This window comes from Pezoporus flaviventris, unplaced genomic scaffold (assembly GCF_033815535.1).
Source record: "Pezoporus flaviventris isolate CSIRO_AGI_PZ_B2104156 unplaced genomic scaffold, CSIRO_AGI_Pfla_v1 ptg000045l, whole genome shotgun sequence".
Classification (NCBI taxonomy): Eukaryota; Metazoa; Chordata; class Aves; order Psittaciformes; family Psittacidae; genus Pezoporus; species Pezoporus flaviventris.
The window spans coordinates 19,437,579-19,458,258 of record NW_026892593.1 but is presented as its reverse complement, the minus strand read 5'-3'; the positions used below and the strand labels follow the sequence as shown (position 1 = coordinate 19,458,258).

Below are 20,680 nucleotides of genomic sequence, written 5' to 3'. Positions count from 1 at the left end.
TTACACTGGAGCTGATTCACATTTGGAAACTTCAGGAATACAGGATTTACCACCTGTGAGGGAGCATCAGAGCCATCTACTGGGGTTAGCCCTTTCCTGCTCTGACAAACAACTGTCTCCTCAAGATAGCAATACTGAAGTGATACTCATTTGTAAAACTACCGTTACATAAAAATAATTAAAAAAGATCCATAAAATATAAGAGAAAATATAAATTTTAACACTGATGAATTGTATGTGGGGGGAGGTTTGAGTAGTTTCTCCTCACTTGAAGTTCTAGAAATATTTTTTTTTTTAATAGCATTTATTTGTAGATAACAGAAAGGGTAAAATGACTGTTTTGAGGATCAATTTTGATGGAACAAAAACTATATTTAATCTTTTTAGTATCACTCATTGATTACTGATCAAATCTGAGATGGAAATTTTTCAATCTCTTTCCCCAAACAGAACTGTGTATGTATATATATTTATATGTGTATATATTTATACACAGCTAAATAAAAAGATTCATTTTTTGCTATAACTCAGTCAAGACTTAGAGAGCAGAGTAGTCCCGGTGCCACATAAACCTACTGGAATGGCTACCTCCACTCTCCAAATATTTGATTTCCAAAATACTATAAATTGGAATTTTCAGAAACAAATTTCCAACCAGGCTTTAATAACTTCCAAATTCAATATTTTAAAATCTTCTAAAATAGACTGTATATATACAGAGAAATCTTCATATTTATAGCTACAACGAAGCTACACTTGGAAACTTCTAAAATTAACATGCAATTCCTTTATCTGTATTAGCTAGGAAAATATGCAGTCGTGTCAGTTATCTGAGCTTTCAAAAAACAATATAAACAATCAAAAGTGAGATTAATTTAGCTGCATTATAACCACATCCCCATCTTCTCCCTTAATTTAACCATGCTGCCCTCCTGTGGCCGTCAGGATACGTATAATGCAATGGCCCAGACCACGGCAATCTGGTTCAAATTGATCCCTGTTTGTGACTGACTTGAAGAGGAAAGAAAATTACACTGTATAAGCACAAAAAGTGCTTAAATTAAACTTCAGGGCAAGGACTGGGAAACATATATCTTAAATAGTTTTAAAATCAATATTTTAAATAAGTTGAACGTCTTATTATTCCACAAATCATGTATATATGGGAGCATAGTCATACATATTAATAATACATTTATTCTCAAATTATGGGGAGATCATCCATTGCATAATGACAAGTTACTTCATTTGTTGAAGTACCAACACAGTTGAACACATATATTATAAAGATTATGCAACAACTCAAAAAGCATGGAAATAATTTGCAAAAGTATCAGTATTTGGTAAACTGAAAAAGTGCCTATTGGTGAAATTATAACCCTGTTTTCCTGGTACAGAGATACTAAATACATCTTGAGGAATTATCCCAAAAAAAGTACATTATGTCTTCAAAGATCAAAAATGAAGGAGAGGTATTATCAAATATTGAAAGAAATTATGTAGAAAACCCACTTTCTTCATCGATTACATTTCTGCAAAGTCTCTGTTCTAATAAGCTCTGTTACTATTTAACTGGAAATTAATATTATGCACTAAAATTTGTATATAATTTGAGCTCATCTATACTCAGAGGTTTCAGATTTGTTAAATCACTGGTTTAAAAGAGATGAGTATAGAACAGATACCAAACCCACTAAAATACAATAGCTGGAGTGACACAATGCTGCTGTTTTTCTTCTAGACTAAATTTGTAAATACTAACAAATTATGTTTAAAGTCTTAATGATAAAGAATGCTTAAAAATACACTTTTCTTTCCAAAGAAAGACAAACGGTCCTAAAGAATACAAAAAGTAGAGTGATACTTTCAGATTACAAAACATGCTAGAAAAGTAAGTAGCTTTTTGTAATCTTTCATTCATTTTTATATCTGAGTTAAAGACAAGTGAAACGTCAAATTTTAAATCAAGACATTTCTTGCAAAAATATTTTATATATTATTCAAAAAAACTGAAATAAATAAAAATTGTCAGGAAACTGAAAAACTGTAAGAGATACTTTTGAACAAGACAAGACATTTAGTATAGTAACATGCTATTTTATGCCAATTAGTGAAGTTGCTAACATGCCATAGCAATAAAAAACAATTGACCTAAATAGTGGGGCTAATTAAATGAAATTAATAACATAATTAAATGCTTCTCAATATATAATAAAAAAATTATGGCTGTAAGTGTTACATTATGTTGTCTTTTAGTTTTCGTATTATCTGCTTTTTTGCCAACTTTTAATCGGTGTATCTATATGCATAGAAGATAGATAGCATCCAAATGTTAATGTGTTGGTGGCAGGAATCAGGTGTTCAATTAAAATTTATTGAGTGTGCAAAGAAAAAAACAAGCCTTCCATTACATAGAATACATACAGCCCAATTAAAAATGAATTTAGCATTTGTCAGTAAATTGAACACTCACATTCTATAATGGCAATAACATTTTACATGACATTTGATTATTAACTTAATCATCATGCTTTTCTAATCTAAGGATCAGAGATATTTTCTGTATGAAAATGCATCCATTCCTTCTCAATGTACAAAATAAAGCTGCATTTACACAAATTGTTGGTTCCTCTCATGCTTTTTTTTTTCCTCATAAGCAGTGAATGACAGAAAAGCCACTCTAGCACATGTTCTCAGCTACTGGCAATATTTGTTATATTTAATTTCAGCCTCAGCTGTATTGCTTCCATAACAACTCCAATTTCATTTGAATGAATTCATTACTCAGAATGTGTTTCTACATGGCTTGATGGAAAGATCCTTAAAAATGACATCACATACCCATGTCATGTGTTACTGTTTCCCAGCAGCTGTCCTTCACCTAAAAGGAATCATTCTGTAGTCTAAGTATTCAGACCCTAGCTTTAGACTTCATGTTGCCCTTCAAAGCTAAGACTTACAACCAGATGAAAAAAGCTACAGAGCCACAGACATTCAGTTTTAAAAGAGAAACAGGCTGTCAAGTGTTCAGCTGCTGGAGGAATACATCCTCAGGTAGACTTCTCCATGCCAACATTACTACAAACTGAGCCAAGTTTCTTACTCTTTTCTACTTAGTCAATGGCGTGGTGCCTTCCACTTAAAGCTGTGAACTTAAAATGATTTAAAAATTGAAATCAGCAGTTAAAATTGCAAATGCAGGAAGACATGATAAAAATAGTAACTTCTAAGTCACTGTTTTACTGAGCGAGGGTAGCTAGTTTTGTATTTAGGACAGCATTTACTTCACTTACCAGAACATCACAGCTTTTCGGTTTGGAATAAACTTTGAAGAAAAGCAGACAGCAGTTTAGGGTTAGAAGTCTTCTAACATTATCAGGATAAAATCCATGTGGTAAAGCAAGAGAAGCTGGTCTGACCCCAATGGAGACTAAGTGGTGGAACTAAAACCTACACCTACCAGGACGCTTGCCCTGCCAACCTGTCTCCAGTTTACTCCATACAAGCAGCACAAAAGATAATCATAAAAGTCTTTTCTGTCTATTTCTCCAAACACAAACCATACACAGGATTTAACATACATGCATTTTTCACTTACGTGCTCTCTTCTATAATGTATGCATAAAGTGAAAAAAATAATCTCGCAGATTATGAAAAGGCAAGGCAATACTACACTACTGATCTGACACATATAATTTAGGATGGGATTAAATTAAAACAGGCTTTTGACAGTAAACATGATAAAAATGATTTGTAGTGCAGAGTGAGCTCTTCATTAGTTTTTATTTACACAGAAAGAGAGTGAGCTGACGGTGCAGAACTCTGCATGAAAGCACCACTACACTGATGATTCAGTGATTCAGAAATCACCAGCCTATCAAGGTGATGCTGCCATGTTGGTTAGTCGGGGATGTGACATGTACTTGAGGACCCTAACAACATGGTATATTGAACTGCCAAACAATTGTGTTGACATTTAACAGGACGTGGACTATTTAAAGGGATCTGGCTGTGTTGAATACGCTATTTGAGAAAATAGTAGTAGTTGCCACAGGAACTCTGTTACTATGTCAAAATTCAATGCAATACTGTAACCACTGAAATCATATTACAGTGGAGGAAAAAAACCCATTGAATTGAATTTATAAAAAGTTACCTCTGCCTTTACATCCAGTATTGTGTTAAAAGTTATTTTTGCCCATACAAAATAGTGTATTATGAATTGACATCCACTCTCAGTCACAGCAGAGCACAGTTGACCCTACAGTATCTAACTGAGCCAGCATTCTGGCACATAGAGAGGATTAGATTCATTAAATACTATTAGTTTTAAAATTAATTTTGCTGTTTTAATTGCCTTTGATTTTTTGAGGGTTTATATTCCAGAAGACAAAAAAATAGGTGAATTTTATCTTCTTTCAATTAACAGATGGACAGTGCAAGTGACAGAAGGACACAACAGGCAGGTGGCATGCCCCCATCCTTGCAGCTAACAGTACTAGTGCTCTTTGTATAGACATAATGCCAGGCCATGCCAGACCACATGCAATGTCAACGTATGTCAGGTGGCAATAACTCTTTCTTAAATTTTATGTCACAGACTAGTGTATGGTACCAAGAAAGAAGCCAGATCACCTGTCGAAATAGGCTAATAAATCAGCTGTGTCTTTCACCTGCATATGTGTGCTGTGCTGATTTGTAATAGAATAAAGCAACATAAACAAAACCTAAAACAATTCAATCATGTATATAATTATGGAACATATTATAAAGCAGGGATACTTGTGTATGATTACATTTTAAAGATAATGTCAGCAACACCTTGGGTGTATTTACAGAGTAGTAATTTTTTTCTCAAGTTTTAAGCAAAACTAAGAGTAAAAGTCGTATGTTATTCTGAATGATACTTTCCCAAAGCTATGGGAACTGTGTGAGAACAGCAATAAAGAAATTTAAGCTAAGAATCCAACATGAACATTCCAGTCAGACCAGAGTCTCCTCAATTAGAGTGTAAGGTTTCTGGGAAGTTCCCATTACTCTCAAGTTATTACTGCAAATTTTATAACACCTGTGATGCAATTAGTTTTTTTTAACTGTTCATCATTTACTGTAGTAAATAAGCAGCCTAGTCTATGCTGACATTCTAGTAAGACAAATGATGCATAGGGAAAAAAATGATCTGACTATATTTCACTTGTCACATGTAGTGACTAAACCGCTCAGATCATGATCTTCCATGTGAAGACCTAATAAGAGACATACTTTGCTACAACATAACAACATTTATTTTTTAATACTTCCTTTAATCCACATAGCACTGAATGGTCAACCCATATATTCTTCTTATCTTGTATATGAAAAACATTTATATGTAAATCGATCTTAAACCAAGTTATTACTTGTGGCTTAGAGCAAAAGCTAGTTAAAAATCATCTGGACTTTAGATTTTCTCAATTCCTCACCTACAATTTCATGAATTTAGGGTCTATTTTCAGTTAAATATTAGTTCATCATCTGGCCACCTAGTTACTACCAGCTTTGTTATCTTTATGAAAACACAGAAAGGTTCCTTTTTACATAATAAAATAGCTTTCTGAAGTTATGATCCAAGCATTTCCAGTAACAGACATTTTTATTCTTTATATAAAAAAATCAAAAAATCAAAAATTTACAAGTGCAAATGCAAGGTTTTACAGGAGCATGCATTTCATGTACTTTCAGGATTGAACCCTTGCTTGAACTCATGACATGACGGCAGTATAAGCTGTTGCCCAGTTCTGCCCAACTACTTTTAGGTGCTTAAATGAAATTAAAAAAAAAAAAAGAAAAAAGAAAAAAGAAAAAAAGGATGCATCTACATTAGTATCAGTCTGCATAAGGAGTGTGTTTTCTTTTGAAGAGAGTCTCTCCAACATGGTTCACACTACAGAGTTCATTCAGATCATATGAACTAGACTCCTTTTGCAAGAAATGAAATCAGATGTGGTGCTCAGCTAGTGCATCTCACATACTCCAGCCACTAAAGGGCAGTCAGATTAGAACAAGACCAGGCACAGACTGAACTAAATCCCCAGAAATGCATACAAGATGATTATCAGGTTCTCAGCAAACACTGAGTCACTTTATAGATCTGTTTGTGCACATTTCACACTTGGCTCCTTTTGAAGTACAAGGCACATGCCAAGCACAGCTCAGGTCTTCAAGATTTCCATCTCTTTATAGTGGGTAGCATAATTTTGGTAGCCATCAGTGGCTAAAAATCCTCCATACACACCTTAGTTAGACAAGTCCAGGTTACTGCTCTTTGCACCTTTCATCCTTTAATTCTCCACAGTAGGATCATCACTTGCAATCTGCCATCTGGGTATAGGGATTAATCTCATCCCACTGCTGCAACAACTAGCTGTTGCTCGAAGGTACACAGTCAACCAGTCTCTCTCATGCAGTGATGCTGCATTCAAATTTACTCAAGTGAAGCAGCCAGGAATTAGGAGTCAGTCAAATAAACTATATGACGACAAGCCCTTGTGATGCTGCAAGATGCATCATTACCACCTGTGTGGTGTCTGATAGTGATGTCTTTTCTAACATGATAAACTGAAAATTGCTGCCACTGCAAAGGCTTTTTATTTCACTTCTTTTTTTCCCCTTACACATTCACACAAAGACCAGAGAGTTTAGATGAGAAGAGATTTAAAGTTGAGAATCGCAGACAGAAATTTGATAGTACAGACAGAAGCCTACCTAGCTGTTCTAAAGGGTCACTATGGTTCCTCCCTAGCAGAGCATGAGACCAAGAAAGTCCTCAGTCAGAGTAAACATAACTTAGCAACAACTAAAAACACTGGTGTTATCAGCCCTGTTCCCAGGCTGCAAGTCAAAAACACAGCACTGCACCAGCTGCTAAGAATGAGAAAAATGACTGCTACTGCTGAACCCAGGACAATGTTTTAAAAAGTTATGAGTAAAAAAACCACACATTTATTTTTAAGAAAAAAAAAATAATTACGTTTTCTGACTATTAACCTTGCTTAACCCATAGATGTTTTTCACATAAAGTCTGTTGTGATTAAGCTAAGTGAGTTTGGATCTAAATTTATATCTCAGCTTTTACAAATATTTCAGATTAATTACTATGGAATGAATGAAGAATGACACCTTAATTAGTAATGCTTCTCTTGGCAATTACGATTCTCTTGGCTTCTCTTAGTAATTAAAGTGGCAGTGGCATATCATTAAGGTTTTCAAGATTCCCCATGCCTCCTCAGAAGCAATTACTGTGGAAAGCACTGAAAATCAGGCTCATAGCTATAATCTGTTCTCTAAGGATCTAGCTGCAGGATAAACACTTTTGCTTCTTCCTTCCATAGCAATTTTACATTAACCCATCATCATTATCCAATCAATCATTAACATAATTTTATTGTATCATCTTTCATGAAGTTCAATTTTCATTTTTAAAAAATAACTGATTACAGTCAACTGATTTTGCCAAAGTGTGTAATATTAAAATCATTTAAATGAAGACAGTTAACGCATTAGCACTTTTCTTCATGACAAAATGGAATCATTCATTTAGCACAATGAAATACTGGTGTTTAGCACATTTTAAACTAGTATAACAGAAAATACTACTGAGACACTTTGGAATAATAGTCGTAAGGCATCCATATATAACTAAAAGTGAATTAAAAATCAAGCCATTCTATCATGCTGTTTGTAAATGCACATAGGAAAACTTTACCATAGTATGTATCAGCGCATGTTGCCTTATGATTATGGAAAATTATTGTACTTTTGTCAGAATTTAGCGAAAGATGTAAGATGATTATAGCTACAAGCTACTGTTGACTCTCTAAATAAAAATACATGCCACTGCTACTGGACCTAAAATCAGTATTTTTTATTAATTATGGGCCCAAATTCAACCAATATTTCTGCTGAACTGTAAAGGCACTGGTTTAGTTTTCAAATGTTGTGATTATTTCTCAATATTCTCATTCCATATATCGGAAGTTCTTGAAACACTTGGGTTTACTTTGTGGTAGGATTTATAAGTCTCGTCTTGCAGAAAGGAATAATCACACACTTGTCCTCAGGGTCTTGGATCTCTGGAGTCAGTGACTGAGAACTACCGTTGAAAGGAAAGATAATCTCCTCTTCCTAAATTTTAGTAAAAAACTCTTATGATTTCAAGGCAATCATGTTAACTCCATGCAGCAGGAAGAGTAGTTAATTTACAGATTAGCAATGCCAGTCCTTTCCAGTTCAAGGTATTCAGCAATGACTATCTCATTTCATAAAGTTTTCTGAAATTTGCAGCCAGGATACTTTACATAGGAGTTTCTGATCCTTCTGCAGGACCATACACTGAGTAGAGAAAACATGTTCTACACACATAAATATGTGGCGCTGGATGTTAGGCAAGATTCTGGCGTACCTTGATGTGAAGAGAAAAGCAGACATTCTGAATAAGCAGTAGGCTGCACTGTTCACTCCTGTTGATACTCACATTTTTTACTGACACACCCTTTTCCTTCAACAGTCAACTGTGTTTGAAATTCAAACAAAGCCTATTCTATCATCTAAACAACACATCTTTCATAAGTGCTGCTGAGTAAAACACTGCATTAATACAGTTTGCTTCAGCATCGTATTAACGCAGTGCTGAAGTAATTACCACTGACTCGGTTGTCTTGATCAGTCTTAAGATTTTGGATTGTCATGCTAGGTCCAGGTTAAATATGGATAGGAAAATGAAGCTTTGCAGTTCACACCTCTTCTGTCTTCAAAGACAATGAACCTTAACTGAAACTCTGATACTTCTTTATGCCTTCTTGTCAGAAACTATAATGGTATCTTTCACCCAGTGTTTCAAAGGTCCTCTGTATACGGCAAGCAAATATGAGGTCATGTTGTCCATGCTTTCAGTGTGAGCATGAGCCAGCTCTTAATTCAAAAGTGTGGTGACCATGTTGTTGACCCCAACAGATCTACAATGCTGGCATCACACAGTCAGTTTTTGGTGGGGGTGGAGAGCTAGCCAAGTATAATCTCTTTCTTTCCCTCTATGCTGCCAAGTCTCATGACCTCCTCATGAAATAGTTATATTAAAGAGAAACTTCTAACTCACTTCCGCTTCATAAATACAGTTTCCTTACTAGTGAATAACCTTAGATACAACTGCTTTTGTTCATCTTCCATATTATTGATATCCCCACCAGCTTATAAGGAACTCTTTGGAAAAGAGCTTGCCTACATGGCTAGATGAGAATGAGATTCTTCAGGCAACTTGGGTGCTAATTTTGAGGCCAGATTTACTCAGCAAACATTGTCCCATTTACCAGCAATAGGAGAGACAAGAAAAGCTGTGCACACTGTAAAATCATAGCTAGAGGAAGTGACTAATTTTACTCAGGCCCAGCTAGCTTGAATATGGCAGTAGGTAATCTCTATCAGGTATCTGTAGAAAGATTTACCTTCCAAATGTATTGTAACAGAAATGATAAAGATCACTGATACACTCCACCCATATTTCTTATAACTCTACTGTTCTACTGATAGGATAGGAAAATGTTTTGAATCAAATTGCAGATGTTAAAACCATAAATCAAGTGTGTCAGCTGCCAAATAGAAAAAGCTATTGTGTCAGAGGACATCACAAACCCTAAACTACCACCAGTGCCAACACCGAGTCCTCACAGGAATTAATTGAAGTGACATTTATTTAATATGAAATACCTAATGTCATTCATCTCATAAGAGTATATTTTATCCATAAAGGTCAATATCTGTAACTTGTAAGAAAACCAAGAAATATCAGTAGGAGTGAAGATATTTCTCCCAAGGACACGGTTACCTGTAGCAAAATTGTTTTACTAGCCTTCAAAGTAGCCCAAGTTTCATTTAAAATGAGACCTAGCTTTTAAAAATCACTTATGTATAGTTTATCTCTGATCAGAATTCAGATTTAAGTAACTGTGAATTTGGCAGAAGAAAAAAGATTACATGACTGACATGAGACAGAAGATGACATGACATGACTGAAGCCCACTGAAGTTGTCTGGTGATCAGGCATTTAACTTAGTAGATAAGCCATACTTCTGAATGCAGTACATACAGTGAAAAATTTACCTTATGGACTCTAGTGTACCTTTAATTTTTTTTTCCATAGGCAATGCCTTAGCATTGATAAATCAACCTGTCAAGGTATTTCTCCCTACCCAGTGGCTTTGAGAAAACTCAGCCAACTCTGATATAGCCTAAATACCTAAATTTTTTGGGCTGCTATAGTGAGGCCATATGACTAAATAATCAGAAAAGGATTCCAAACTCTGTGAAGTTTGCAAAATTCAAACAAACTCAACGTTTTCTTCCTTCTGATTTTCCTTATGCGTCCCAGTCTTAAAGTTCACAAACTGAAACATAAGCCCTATACCAACGGACAGTGAGAGCCCTGCTCTCTGAAGCAGCAGCTAAAGTCAGCACTCCCCTACCCTTTTTAAGCTGGAAAAAAAGTGCAATAGCCACAAACAGAAAGCTAGATGGTGCTAATATACTGACTTTATGGTTACAACTTGCTATGCTGCGCACACTTAGAAAGACAAACCAAATGTTATACAGAGATACAGAAGAGTTTACATATGTAGATAAAGAAATGCTATAGTTAAATAAGTATCAACTTATTTTAACATTTGGTTATTTGGAATCTCTCAGCCCCCTCTCCCTTTTCATAAGAGAAAAATGTTACTATATTCACTAATGAGAAAACTATTTTCAGAAACTGCTGAAAAGCAATATAGAAAGTTACTGGTTTTATCGCATGGAAACTATGTGTTTCAGCTCAGAGAAAGGTCTGAAGCCAGATTTAAATTCATTATATGCAACACAAAGTCCTATTTGTGACAGGGAGTGTGCAGTACTTCCTAAGAGAAGAGTGACTCTATCCCTAACATCTTTAGCTGTTAAAGTAATTGAAATAGAGGCATTGCAATGTGATCAACTTGCACATTTCTCTGAAATTATGATACTAGGAGCAGATTTCATCTTCAGATCAGCTCACATATCTTCAAGTTATAAAGCTAATTCTATTTCTCCTCCTGCCCTTCTCTGCTAGGTGACCCTGGACAAGCAGCACATAGCAGCTGGCACCACCATTGTTCTGTCTGACTTCATTGTCCCTGTGTCTGCTCTTAGCTGACTTATGTGCTCACTAGTAGCTATGACAACATTTTATTCAGGTAACAGTCACACACAACACAGCCCTACCCACTGAGAAGTCAGCAGACCCCAGTGTTATCCTCAGCTCAGTCACTGAATTGCCTGTGACCTTGGGTGTTCTCTGTTCATTCCTGGCCTTCATTTCACTCATCTGTAAAAGAGAGGTAATTATACTTGCTTTCCTCTCCAACAAACTCTTTTATTAATGGGTGACAAGTGTCAGAAAAATAAGAGGAGAAAATTACTTATTTTCTGCATCTTAGAGGACTGCTAACCAGGACATTTGTCTCACAGATTTCCTTTAGCTCTAAAACTACAGCAGCAGGAGGAAAAATGTGATACTTCAGTAACATACAGGAACCAGCAGCTATATTTGCTGTTTATAAATGCTTTCATAGGAACATTTCAGTTAATCCCCATTGCACAAGAGAAAGCTTAAGGAATTAAAGATATAACTCTTCGAGCTGCACCATGAAATAGCAGAGAGCAGGACAGAACTTACAAGAATGAATTTTGCCTTTCAAATCTTTGAAAAGTTCTGGGCAAGAACTAGGCTGCAATGTTTTACTTTGAAAGTCAGATTCAAATAGTTCCACTTTGTAAGATTGTACTGTTCAGGCTGTTCAAATTGTAAGAATTTCATTGTACATTATCATTTTTTGGTTTTTAATGGCCATTTTAAAGCAAAGCAAGCTGAAAATATCTCAGTATTTCTTATTTTATTTCTAGATTGGAAGCAATAGAATAATACCCTTTAGTAACCACTAGGCTATGCTAACAGACAACTTAACTGACACAAAACCTACTTTAAAAAAATAATGTATGCTTTAAATGCACATGGATGTCCAAAGGCACATTAGAAATAAACCATGCATTAGGAAAGGTATTTACAGTAACCCCCATATCCTGAGTGGATTAACCTGCCTAACTTGTTTTTTCAACCCTAATTTAATTATGAGTTAAGTATAGGCAAGTGAGCCTTCCTGAAGAAAAAAGTGCCTCCCTAATGCTGCTATTCTAACTTGACAGAAATAAACAGGCTTTTAATATTTTTGTATGGGAAGTTTTTAGGTCAAATTCTGCTTAGTTCCTCTGATGATTTGTTTTAGATTCAAGATTGCAACAGAAGAAATTAATAGAAATATTAAACCCATCCTTTTTTATGGATGCTTGCTCTACTACCTTAATAAAGAAGATTAAAAAAAATACATATTGTACGGGCTCTGCATTTTAGACAAGGAAAAAGTTGCCACATCCTATGAGAAGACGACAAATATGTTACAAATTATGAGAAAGGAACCCGGAGTATCGTGAATTGCCAATATTCGGAGCTGTTCTACAAATCCCCATTGAAGAGTGACTTTACCTCATCATTATACAAGATTTCTAGCTGTGCATGATTCCCCTTGCAATCAACTGACAGGTTTAAATAGAAAAGGATGGTTGTTTCAGACTCTCAGAGCCTTTCATGCAAGATTAAAAAAAAACCTAAAATAAATAAGAGGATTATACTTATTCTAAGATGCATATCAGCATTCCTTGTTTTTTAAGCATATGGCAGAATGCATAGAAAAATCATTGAGTGTTTCCATGATCAAGTGTTTTTTTAAGAATCACATTAGTGAAGTAACACCAGATTAGCTGTATGAATGTGTCAACACAAACACTAGTGTAAAAGTAATTTGGTTACCAAAGCTATCTCTTTTTCTCAGAGGTACAAATGAATTGCAATTGAGATTCATAGTAGTGTTGAGTCATAAGGATTTTTATTTCTTTTATTTAAGGTTACATCTTATAATGGAAAAAATCCCATGTTTATAATTTTATTTGAAATATAATTATTTGTTATGACTACAGAAGCTCAAAGAGAGAATGTGATCTGAAGGTGCTGCAGTCCGGAATACTATTTGTGAATTAAAAATCTCAGTTCAAGTACAAGAAAGTATAAAACTGAATTTTTTGAGGCATAAATGCGAGACAGGTTTTGAAGGCTTTCAGCATATCCCCTACGTCAATAAGTAAAGTCAGTCTTAAAAAGGAGAAACTTTTCTGAAGGAATAAAACTGTAAACCCATTATTAGCTTGGGCCTGTGAATTTTGTTGACCCTGAAGAATCTGAAATATTTGAACACAGCTATCCCTATTTCAAAAAAAGTGGTTTCTTATTACCATAATTATTTTATTTTAATTATGATACAGCATTAATCTAATAACCTCTCTTCTTACTGCAATTGGCAGTGGGGTAAAATTCTAATTCAATTTTGAATAAATTTTGAGATTCTCAGCTGAAAGGCAGTGTCTAACGCCAACAGAGTGACTTCTTTTCCTGTGAGACAAATACGGATCTTCTATGTTAGGTGTTAACTCAGGCCAACACAGAAAACGTAAATTGTCTAGTCCAAAGATGGGGCAAAGGTAAAGCATGAGAAGTATGAGAAATAAACTGAAGAATTAGAACTTAACTGGGATAATCATACTAACTACATTAGAAGACTGTCATTAAGGCTGTAAAATTCAACTCGTTAACATGACAAAATTCTAGCAACAAGGATGATCACAGTCTTTCAACCTTTTATTTCCTTCCTAACCCACTGCTTAAGTAACTGACCACATACATAAAAAAAGAAAACAAAAAAAAAACCAAAAAAAACCTCCCAGCCCTTTTCACTATTCAGGACAGCAGCAGCTGCCTTCCAGCTCTTCAACACTTTATTTTCTCCTCCATACATGCTTCACTGCATGTTAGGCAAACACTGCTTTATAGAGAGTAATGAATTATTTGCTTTTGTACCTTGTGCAGGTGCACCAGTAAGCTGCAGAGCCTGGCACTGCAGTAACACTGCCCAGCAGAACATAAGCCTTTGGCCATGTGTTAAAGAAGTGACCATGCCTCACTTTCCCCAGCTCATGAGGTATGCAAGAGCCTTTCCTACCAGTTGTTTCTCAAGATTTAACTTCAGATGTGTACAAGACTGGGAGGTGGTATTATTCTCTCTTGATAACAGGAGAAGTACTAAAATTTTTAGGCTTTGGCTGTTAAGATGAAGATCTGCTTTTTTAGGATATTTGGACTGTAATAGCACAATGTATATTTGCAGCCTAGTTTCCACTGATTTCAACTAGTAACTGTAGTGTTGGGCACCTCTATGAAATCAGACTCCAGTTTATAAAACTGGACATGTGAAGAAAATGACATACCACCAGTCACTTATAGGTGGAAATGTTTCAAGTCTCTTACAGGCAGGTCCTTCTGTATAGCACAAACGGGGATAAAAGCCAGTTCTTCCAGGCATCCCTTAATTGCACAATATTCCTCTGCCTTACCATAATATTGTCTATCATCCACTGTGGGTTTCCAGCCTCTTCACAAATGAGGATTTCTGTGATACCACAGTATCAGTTCAGAACCAGAACAGCTTTAATCTGTGCATTGAAGCAGATGGGAGTCCCTCGTGAAAAAAAAGCAAATGACCACTTAATACTTACACTCACCCAGGAAGTCAAGAGAAGGCTGCAGAGAGTGCTTGGATGATGGTTTTCCATAACATTAATGGTTCCTGAGTGTACACATTAATGATTTGTCTAGCAGGTGGGTTTTTTTTCCTATCAAACAAACACCCTTTACCTTCCTCTCACCGCAACTTCAGTATCATACAGTATTTCATCAACCTTTTCAATGGTTATTGGAAGAACTATTAACCTTTTATTTCATGTCACATATATTTATGGTGGAGGAGTCTATACAGCCCTCCCCTGACGCCCTAACTTTCCTAGACAAGTAGGTAATCATCATTAAGGCTAATGGCTATGATGAAAGGGAAATGAAGACTGCCCGTGAGCATTTTTGGTGAGAACGACAATATCTGCCTGGATAATTGTGACAGCAGTGACCCTGAAGTAAAATGAAGAAGTAAACAACTACGCCAGGAGATCAGGATTCAAAATCAATGTGAGGAAGTAACCAGCAGCAGCAGAGGAAAGGGGTAATGATTAAATTAAGTTAGCAAAAGTAATATTTGATTGGGCAATCATTTAATGCTAAGAAGACTAGTGACACAAACCGGTATGTAAAAGTAAGCTGGGGGGTTAGGAAGATCCTCTGAAGACCCTGGAAGAACAGCTCCCAGCCTAGAAAGCCTCTGAGAGACCCAGAAGCAGGATGACTGGAAGCAGTGGAGCCTTGTCCTTTTTGCTGGACCCAGGTCAATGTAAGTTGCATGTTACACCTTGAGTGGGGTTGCAGACAGTATAACCCCAACATTATCAGTGACCTGATTAAACATGGCGACTTCTCCCTGCTGTCCCTGTTGTGCATGGGAACACAACATCCCTGATGTAGCCGTGGTGTGCAGTATGCAACCAAACCAGGCCACGTTCAAGTTTGATGCATCTGTCGATGCATCAATTCATGCTGCCCCATGACTACCTTTTGACAAACCACCGAAGAACACAGGCAGCACTGTGCCATTTCTGCAGCATTCATGACTTCAACAGGCTGAATGTCTTCCAGTGTCAGACTGAACCTATGTTAGCGCTCTGGATCTAAACAAAGATGTGCTGCAATTACCAAACCATTTTAGAGGTCTTTGGTGAGTGGAAAAGAATTGGTGGGGTAAGAACTAACAGGAGGATATCATGCTTTAGTACAGGCAAGCACTTTTCTCCCTAGGACCTCTCCACTTCAACTTATGTCAGCCTGGTCTTCCTGCTCTCTCCTGACACATTACACCATTTTTCTTATGCACCTACTTGCAGCTCTACTCCTAAGTTTTCTCACCTTGTTCCCAGTCTCCAAATACAGTAGCTCCAGTTCTCACTGGCTCCATGACTGGTTTCCCTCTTTTTCCTCACAGCTCCTGGTCACCAGCCACAGGTCTCCAGCCACCAAATCCCACTACTACATTCCTGACTGTTTCTGTCTATGTTTCCCAAAACCAAAATGAGGGCTGAGGTTGATACCTGGGAAATTTCAGCCCAACCAATTACAGCTTTGCCAAAATGTAAGGTGTTTTTAATTATTAAAAAAAGTATTGAACATAGGAGATTTTAGCAATTAATGTCTGTATATAATGAGCAGAATATTAACAGAAGGAGATAAAAAAGGAATCTAAATAGTATGGCCACTACATTAATACTACATTAACATGTTGAATAGTCCTCTTTTTTGAAATTAACTTCTGCTTACTTCAGAAGAAGTCAGAAGGATGGAAAACAACCCTGGTGATTGCTGTATAACAGATACAGCCTTGCTACTGTCGGCAACACTATCTGGTTTTGCAGTTGGGATGAGGAAAAGTGATGGTAATTGCCTAGGGGAGCTGTCTTCATGAATAATCTATTCCATATAGTTTCGATGTTTGACAGAAAAACATCCTTAAACTGGTATTTGTACCTTAATTCCTTACAAGAGAAATACTACAGCAGACAGAGAAAGAAAAGAGAAGGCTATGTTGCAAATACCATCATATTCAGGTATACAATTAATCCTATTTTAATGGAAAAATACATTTCTCCTAAATATCAGCTTTATTTTCCAAAGTGCTATAAATTTTTACATTCAAAACCGGTTTCTAAATGACACTGTACTCGAAGTTCTGCATTTCAGAGTTAGCTCATCATTTGTCTTTGCACATCAGTAAACATCTGACTATTATTCCTGACTATTCCAAGCTTTGTGTATAAAATGAGGATTTAATACAATGCCAGGCTACAGGAACTGTTGTGCACATTTATAATGTTTTACAAACTTTATAAACATGGTTGAACACAGGCAGAGTGAGGCAAAATAATAAAATAAGCAGGAAATGGACACTTACCCACAGTGCTTCATGTGAGGTGGTTTATCCATTCTCACTGCCAGTTTAATTTTCAAGTCACTGTCCTGGCTGTTTTTTGGGACTATCATTTTATGCAGATCAGGTGACTTTGGGCTGTTAGATGTTGGATACAACACTACCTGCAAGACATAAAATAAAACTGCAATGAGTTGACACAAAATAAATCTGTTAGTCTTTAATGGAAATTTCTAAGCAGTGAAGACTCCTGTTGCATCTCCTCCGATCTTAAAGTCAACTTAAAACTGTTTCATAAATCCAAGAAGCCTGTTGACTCAATCTTATTGTAACAAACAAATTTCCAAAACAAACTCATTTTCTTACAAATGGGAATTTTCATATTTTGAGTTAATACAATTTCCTCCTCTGTTAGTTCATTCTGAATTAACAGTTTTAAACAAAAAAAGGAACAGTTGACACTTGAAAATGGTCATGTATAATTAAATAAGAACCTGAACTTCCATATTACTCAGTGGTCTGCTGGAAGCATCCTACTGAAACAATTTGCTTAGCATTATGCAGTGGCTCACCCCTTCAGTCCTGACATTACTTAATGGAAGAAAACCAGAATATGTTCTGTCTTACCAACTCCATTTTCAGAAACTGCAGATTAATTCCAAAGCATCTTTGCTGCAAGTGGAGTATAATAAATGTAAGGTACTATATCCAGTTAACATGTGATATGGTATAAATCTTTTGTTTAATCTACATTGGCAGACATATAAAAAAAAGAAAAATACATCAAATTTTAAATATTTAATTTTTGAAACTACTAGCTAACAATTAACTTTAGATTAGTATTAGTCTCAGGCTGTTGAATATTTATATATTTACCATAGAATCATAGAATAGTTAGGGTTTGAAAGGACCTTAAGATCATATAGCTCCAGCTCTCCTACCATGGGCAGGGACACCCCACACTAAACCATGTCACCCAAGGCTCTGTCCAACCTGGCCTTGAACACTGCCAGGGATGGAGCATTCACAACTTCCCTGGGCAACCCATTCCAGTGCCTCACCACCCTAACAGGAAAGAATTTCCTCCTTATATCCAATCTAAACTTCCCCTGTTTAAGTTTTAACCCATTACCCCTTGTCGTATCACTACAGTCTCTAATGAAGAGTCCTTCCCCAGCATCCTGGAAGGCTGCTATGAGATCTCCACGCAGCCTTCTCTTCTCCAGGCTCCACAGCCCCAACTTCCTCAGCCTGTCTTTCATACGGGAGGTGCTCCAGTCCCCTGATCATCCTCGTGGCCCTTTTCTGGACTCGTTTCAACAGTTCCATGTCCTTTTTATGTTGAGGACACCAGAACTGCACACAGTACTGCAGGTGAGGTCTCATGAGTAGAGGGGCAGGATCACCTCCTTCGACCTGCTGGTCACGCTCCTTTTGATGCAGCCCAGGATACGGTTGGCTTTCTGGGATGCAAGCACACACTGAAGCCAGCTTATGTTCTTTTTCTCATCAGTGAGCACCTCCTTCTCCACAGGGCTGCTCTGAATCTCTTCTCTGCCCAACCTGTAGCTGTGCCTGGGATTGCTCCAACAAGAAAGTTTATTAATTTATAGTCAATACAATTAAATAGTACTACTTCATGAAAAACTTAGCCACAGTCACATGTTTGGCAGATAAATGCTGCTGAAACGTAACGTCTCCTTCTTTTTTATTACAAGCACTATTTTTGAATCAGTTTAGACTTCTTGAATCAACATAGAGCTCTGAATTGCCATGAACATGAAGCAGGATTTCAAAATGAAAACACTCTAAAAAGCATCATTCTTCACATTCATTTCTTGAAAACTAAAACTAATCATCATGCTAACCATCACGTTAGTTTCTTATACATAGTACTTGTGCCTTGTGTCACATATATAATACAAAATATATTATCCTCTGTGTTCTTACAGAAGTTTAATCAAGCACTTAAGGAAGTATCTCCAAGCAAGCATAAATCTAACAGATCTTATTAAGGCAAAATAGATAGTGTCATTCAGATCTGAAAGATGACGTAAGCTGAATGCTTTCAACTTCTCATCTCAGTATTTTGCAGAAACACGTTCTGGCATTGCTTTAATATCAGTAGCTCTATTGAAGCAGAAAAATATGATGCATTTCCACAAATCAAGTGTGCAACCTTTATAACACCAGTGGGAGAAATAACCTGTCACATCTATCGAATACATTCACTACCTTTTAAAGAGATGGCAGAAGAATCAGTATATTCTGGCTTCAATAAATCAGGAGGCTACTTTTTTTTTCTTTTCACAAATAGCAAATACTATTTAGAACAAATCTGGTTCCTTCTTTCCAAGAAACAAGTTGATTGTCATTATAAATAAAGCCATCTCTTAAAAAGCATTTACAACCATTATGAGTATGGCAAACTTTGCGTTCTGATGCACTGAACAGCAAATGGTTTACAGTTTGTTTATCTTTTTAAATGCAAGATTATATAACAGGATTATTATTCATTGGTTGCTTTAACCCCTTGGCATTCACATAGGACTTTAGATGATGTTATGAATTTTTCTTTTCCTGCAGACTGTAGTTCCTGTTGTCCAGGAATCTTATTACAGTTCATGCATCTCAAGTGACATCTTTCTCCTGTCAACTTCTTGAGTTGCTGATGATGCAAATACAAGCAGACAAGTGTATAATTAATTCATTATTTCAGTACTGACAATTCCTTTTCTGAATATTTAAAGAAGTATTTCAGAGCTTTGCTTTCAAAGCTCTCACAATGAGTAAGTATCTGTCAGAAATTATTTAAGTATGCACTGTGTTGTACTTGTATTACACTTTGTCATGCCTTCCAGCTTTAACCAATGACAGCTAAAAGAACTTTGTCATCAGACTTTTTATCATTACACACAAACACACTATGCACATGCACACAAAGCATTTGACAGGCATTAATTATATTCACAATAATCTTCACACTAATATTGCCCTAGAGGGTAATGCTAACCATTGTGTACCATCCCATCAGGTGGCACAAGCTGCAAGCTCCCATGAAATCACTGAACCCAAAATATTGGGCAAATGTTTCTTGATAGGAAAAGTAAAAAGTTACTGAAATTTGTGTTAAAAGTATTCTCCAATACAATGCCATTGCCATTGTCCATGAAGAAGCTCTCTAAGAACCTGTCTTGGATTTCCTTTCAGCACTGCTTATGGGATTTTAATCTTCTAGGTGTTGTTCTATAACCTACTTTAAAAAATAAAATGGTATCAACTCATGTCTTCTCTGAGGGATATAAAATTCACTTACAAGATATTCTTTCACTGGGCCTAAAATTTCTGAAAGTTTCATAAAATTCATACTAAATCATACATTTATGAGTTAAATTTTATTTTATATTTTATTTTTTAATTTATCTTATGCTTTTGTTCTTCTATATGTGAATATCATTATAGGAGATTATCCAGCAGCAGCAGCAGAGAACTATGAGCTATTAGTAGAGCACTGTGTTTACAAGAAGTAAACTAAGAGGTAATCAGCATTAAAAAGTATAATGAACTATTAATGACCAAAATGCCATACACCTAACACAGCTGCTGTGCATTACATTGCTTCAACTGATTTAAGGCAAATTGATAGTATCAGAACAATGCGTGTTGAG

General features: G+C 36.1%; 1 protein-coding gene across 11 annotated transcripts in view; it reads right to left on the bottom strand.

The window, feature by feature from the left end:
• The window catches only part of CADPS2 (calcium dependent secretion activator 2), a 308,797-nt gene that overhangs the window by 136,935 nt on the left and 151,182 nt on the right, over positions 1 to 20,680 (bottom strand). For all 11 annotated transcript variants that reach the window (XM_061467595.1, XM_061467600.1, XM_061467599.1 and 8 more), the window contains exon 8: positions 17,037 to 17,176. In XM_061467595.1, the coding sequence (XP_061323579.1) occupies positions 17,037 to 17,176 (140 nt within the window). The remainder of the gene's footprint in view (positions 1 to 17,036; positions 17,177 to 20,680) is intronic.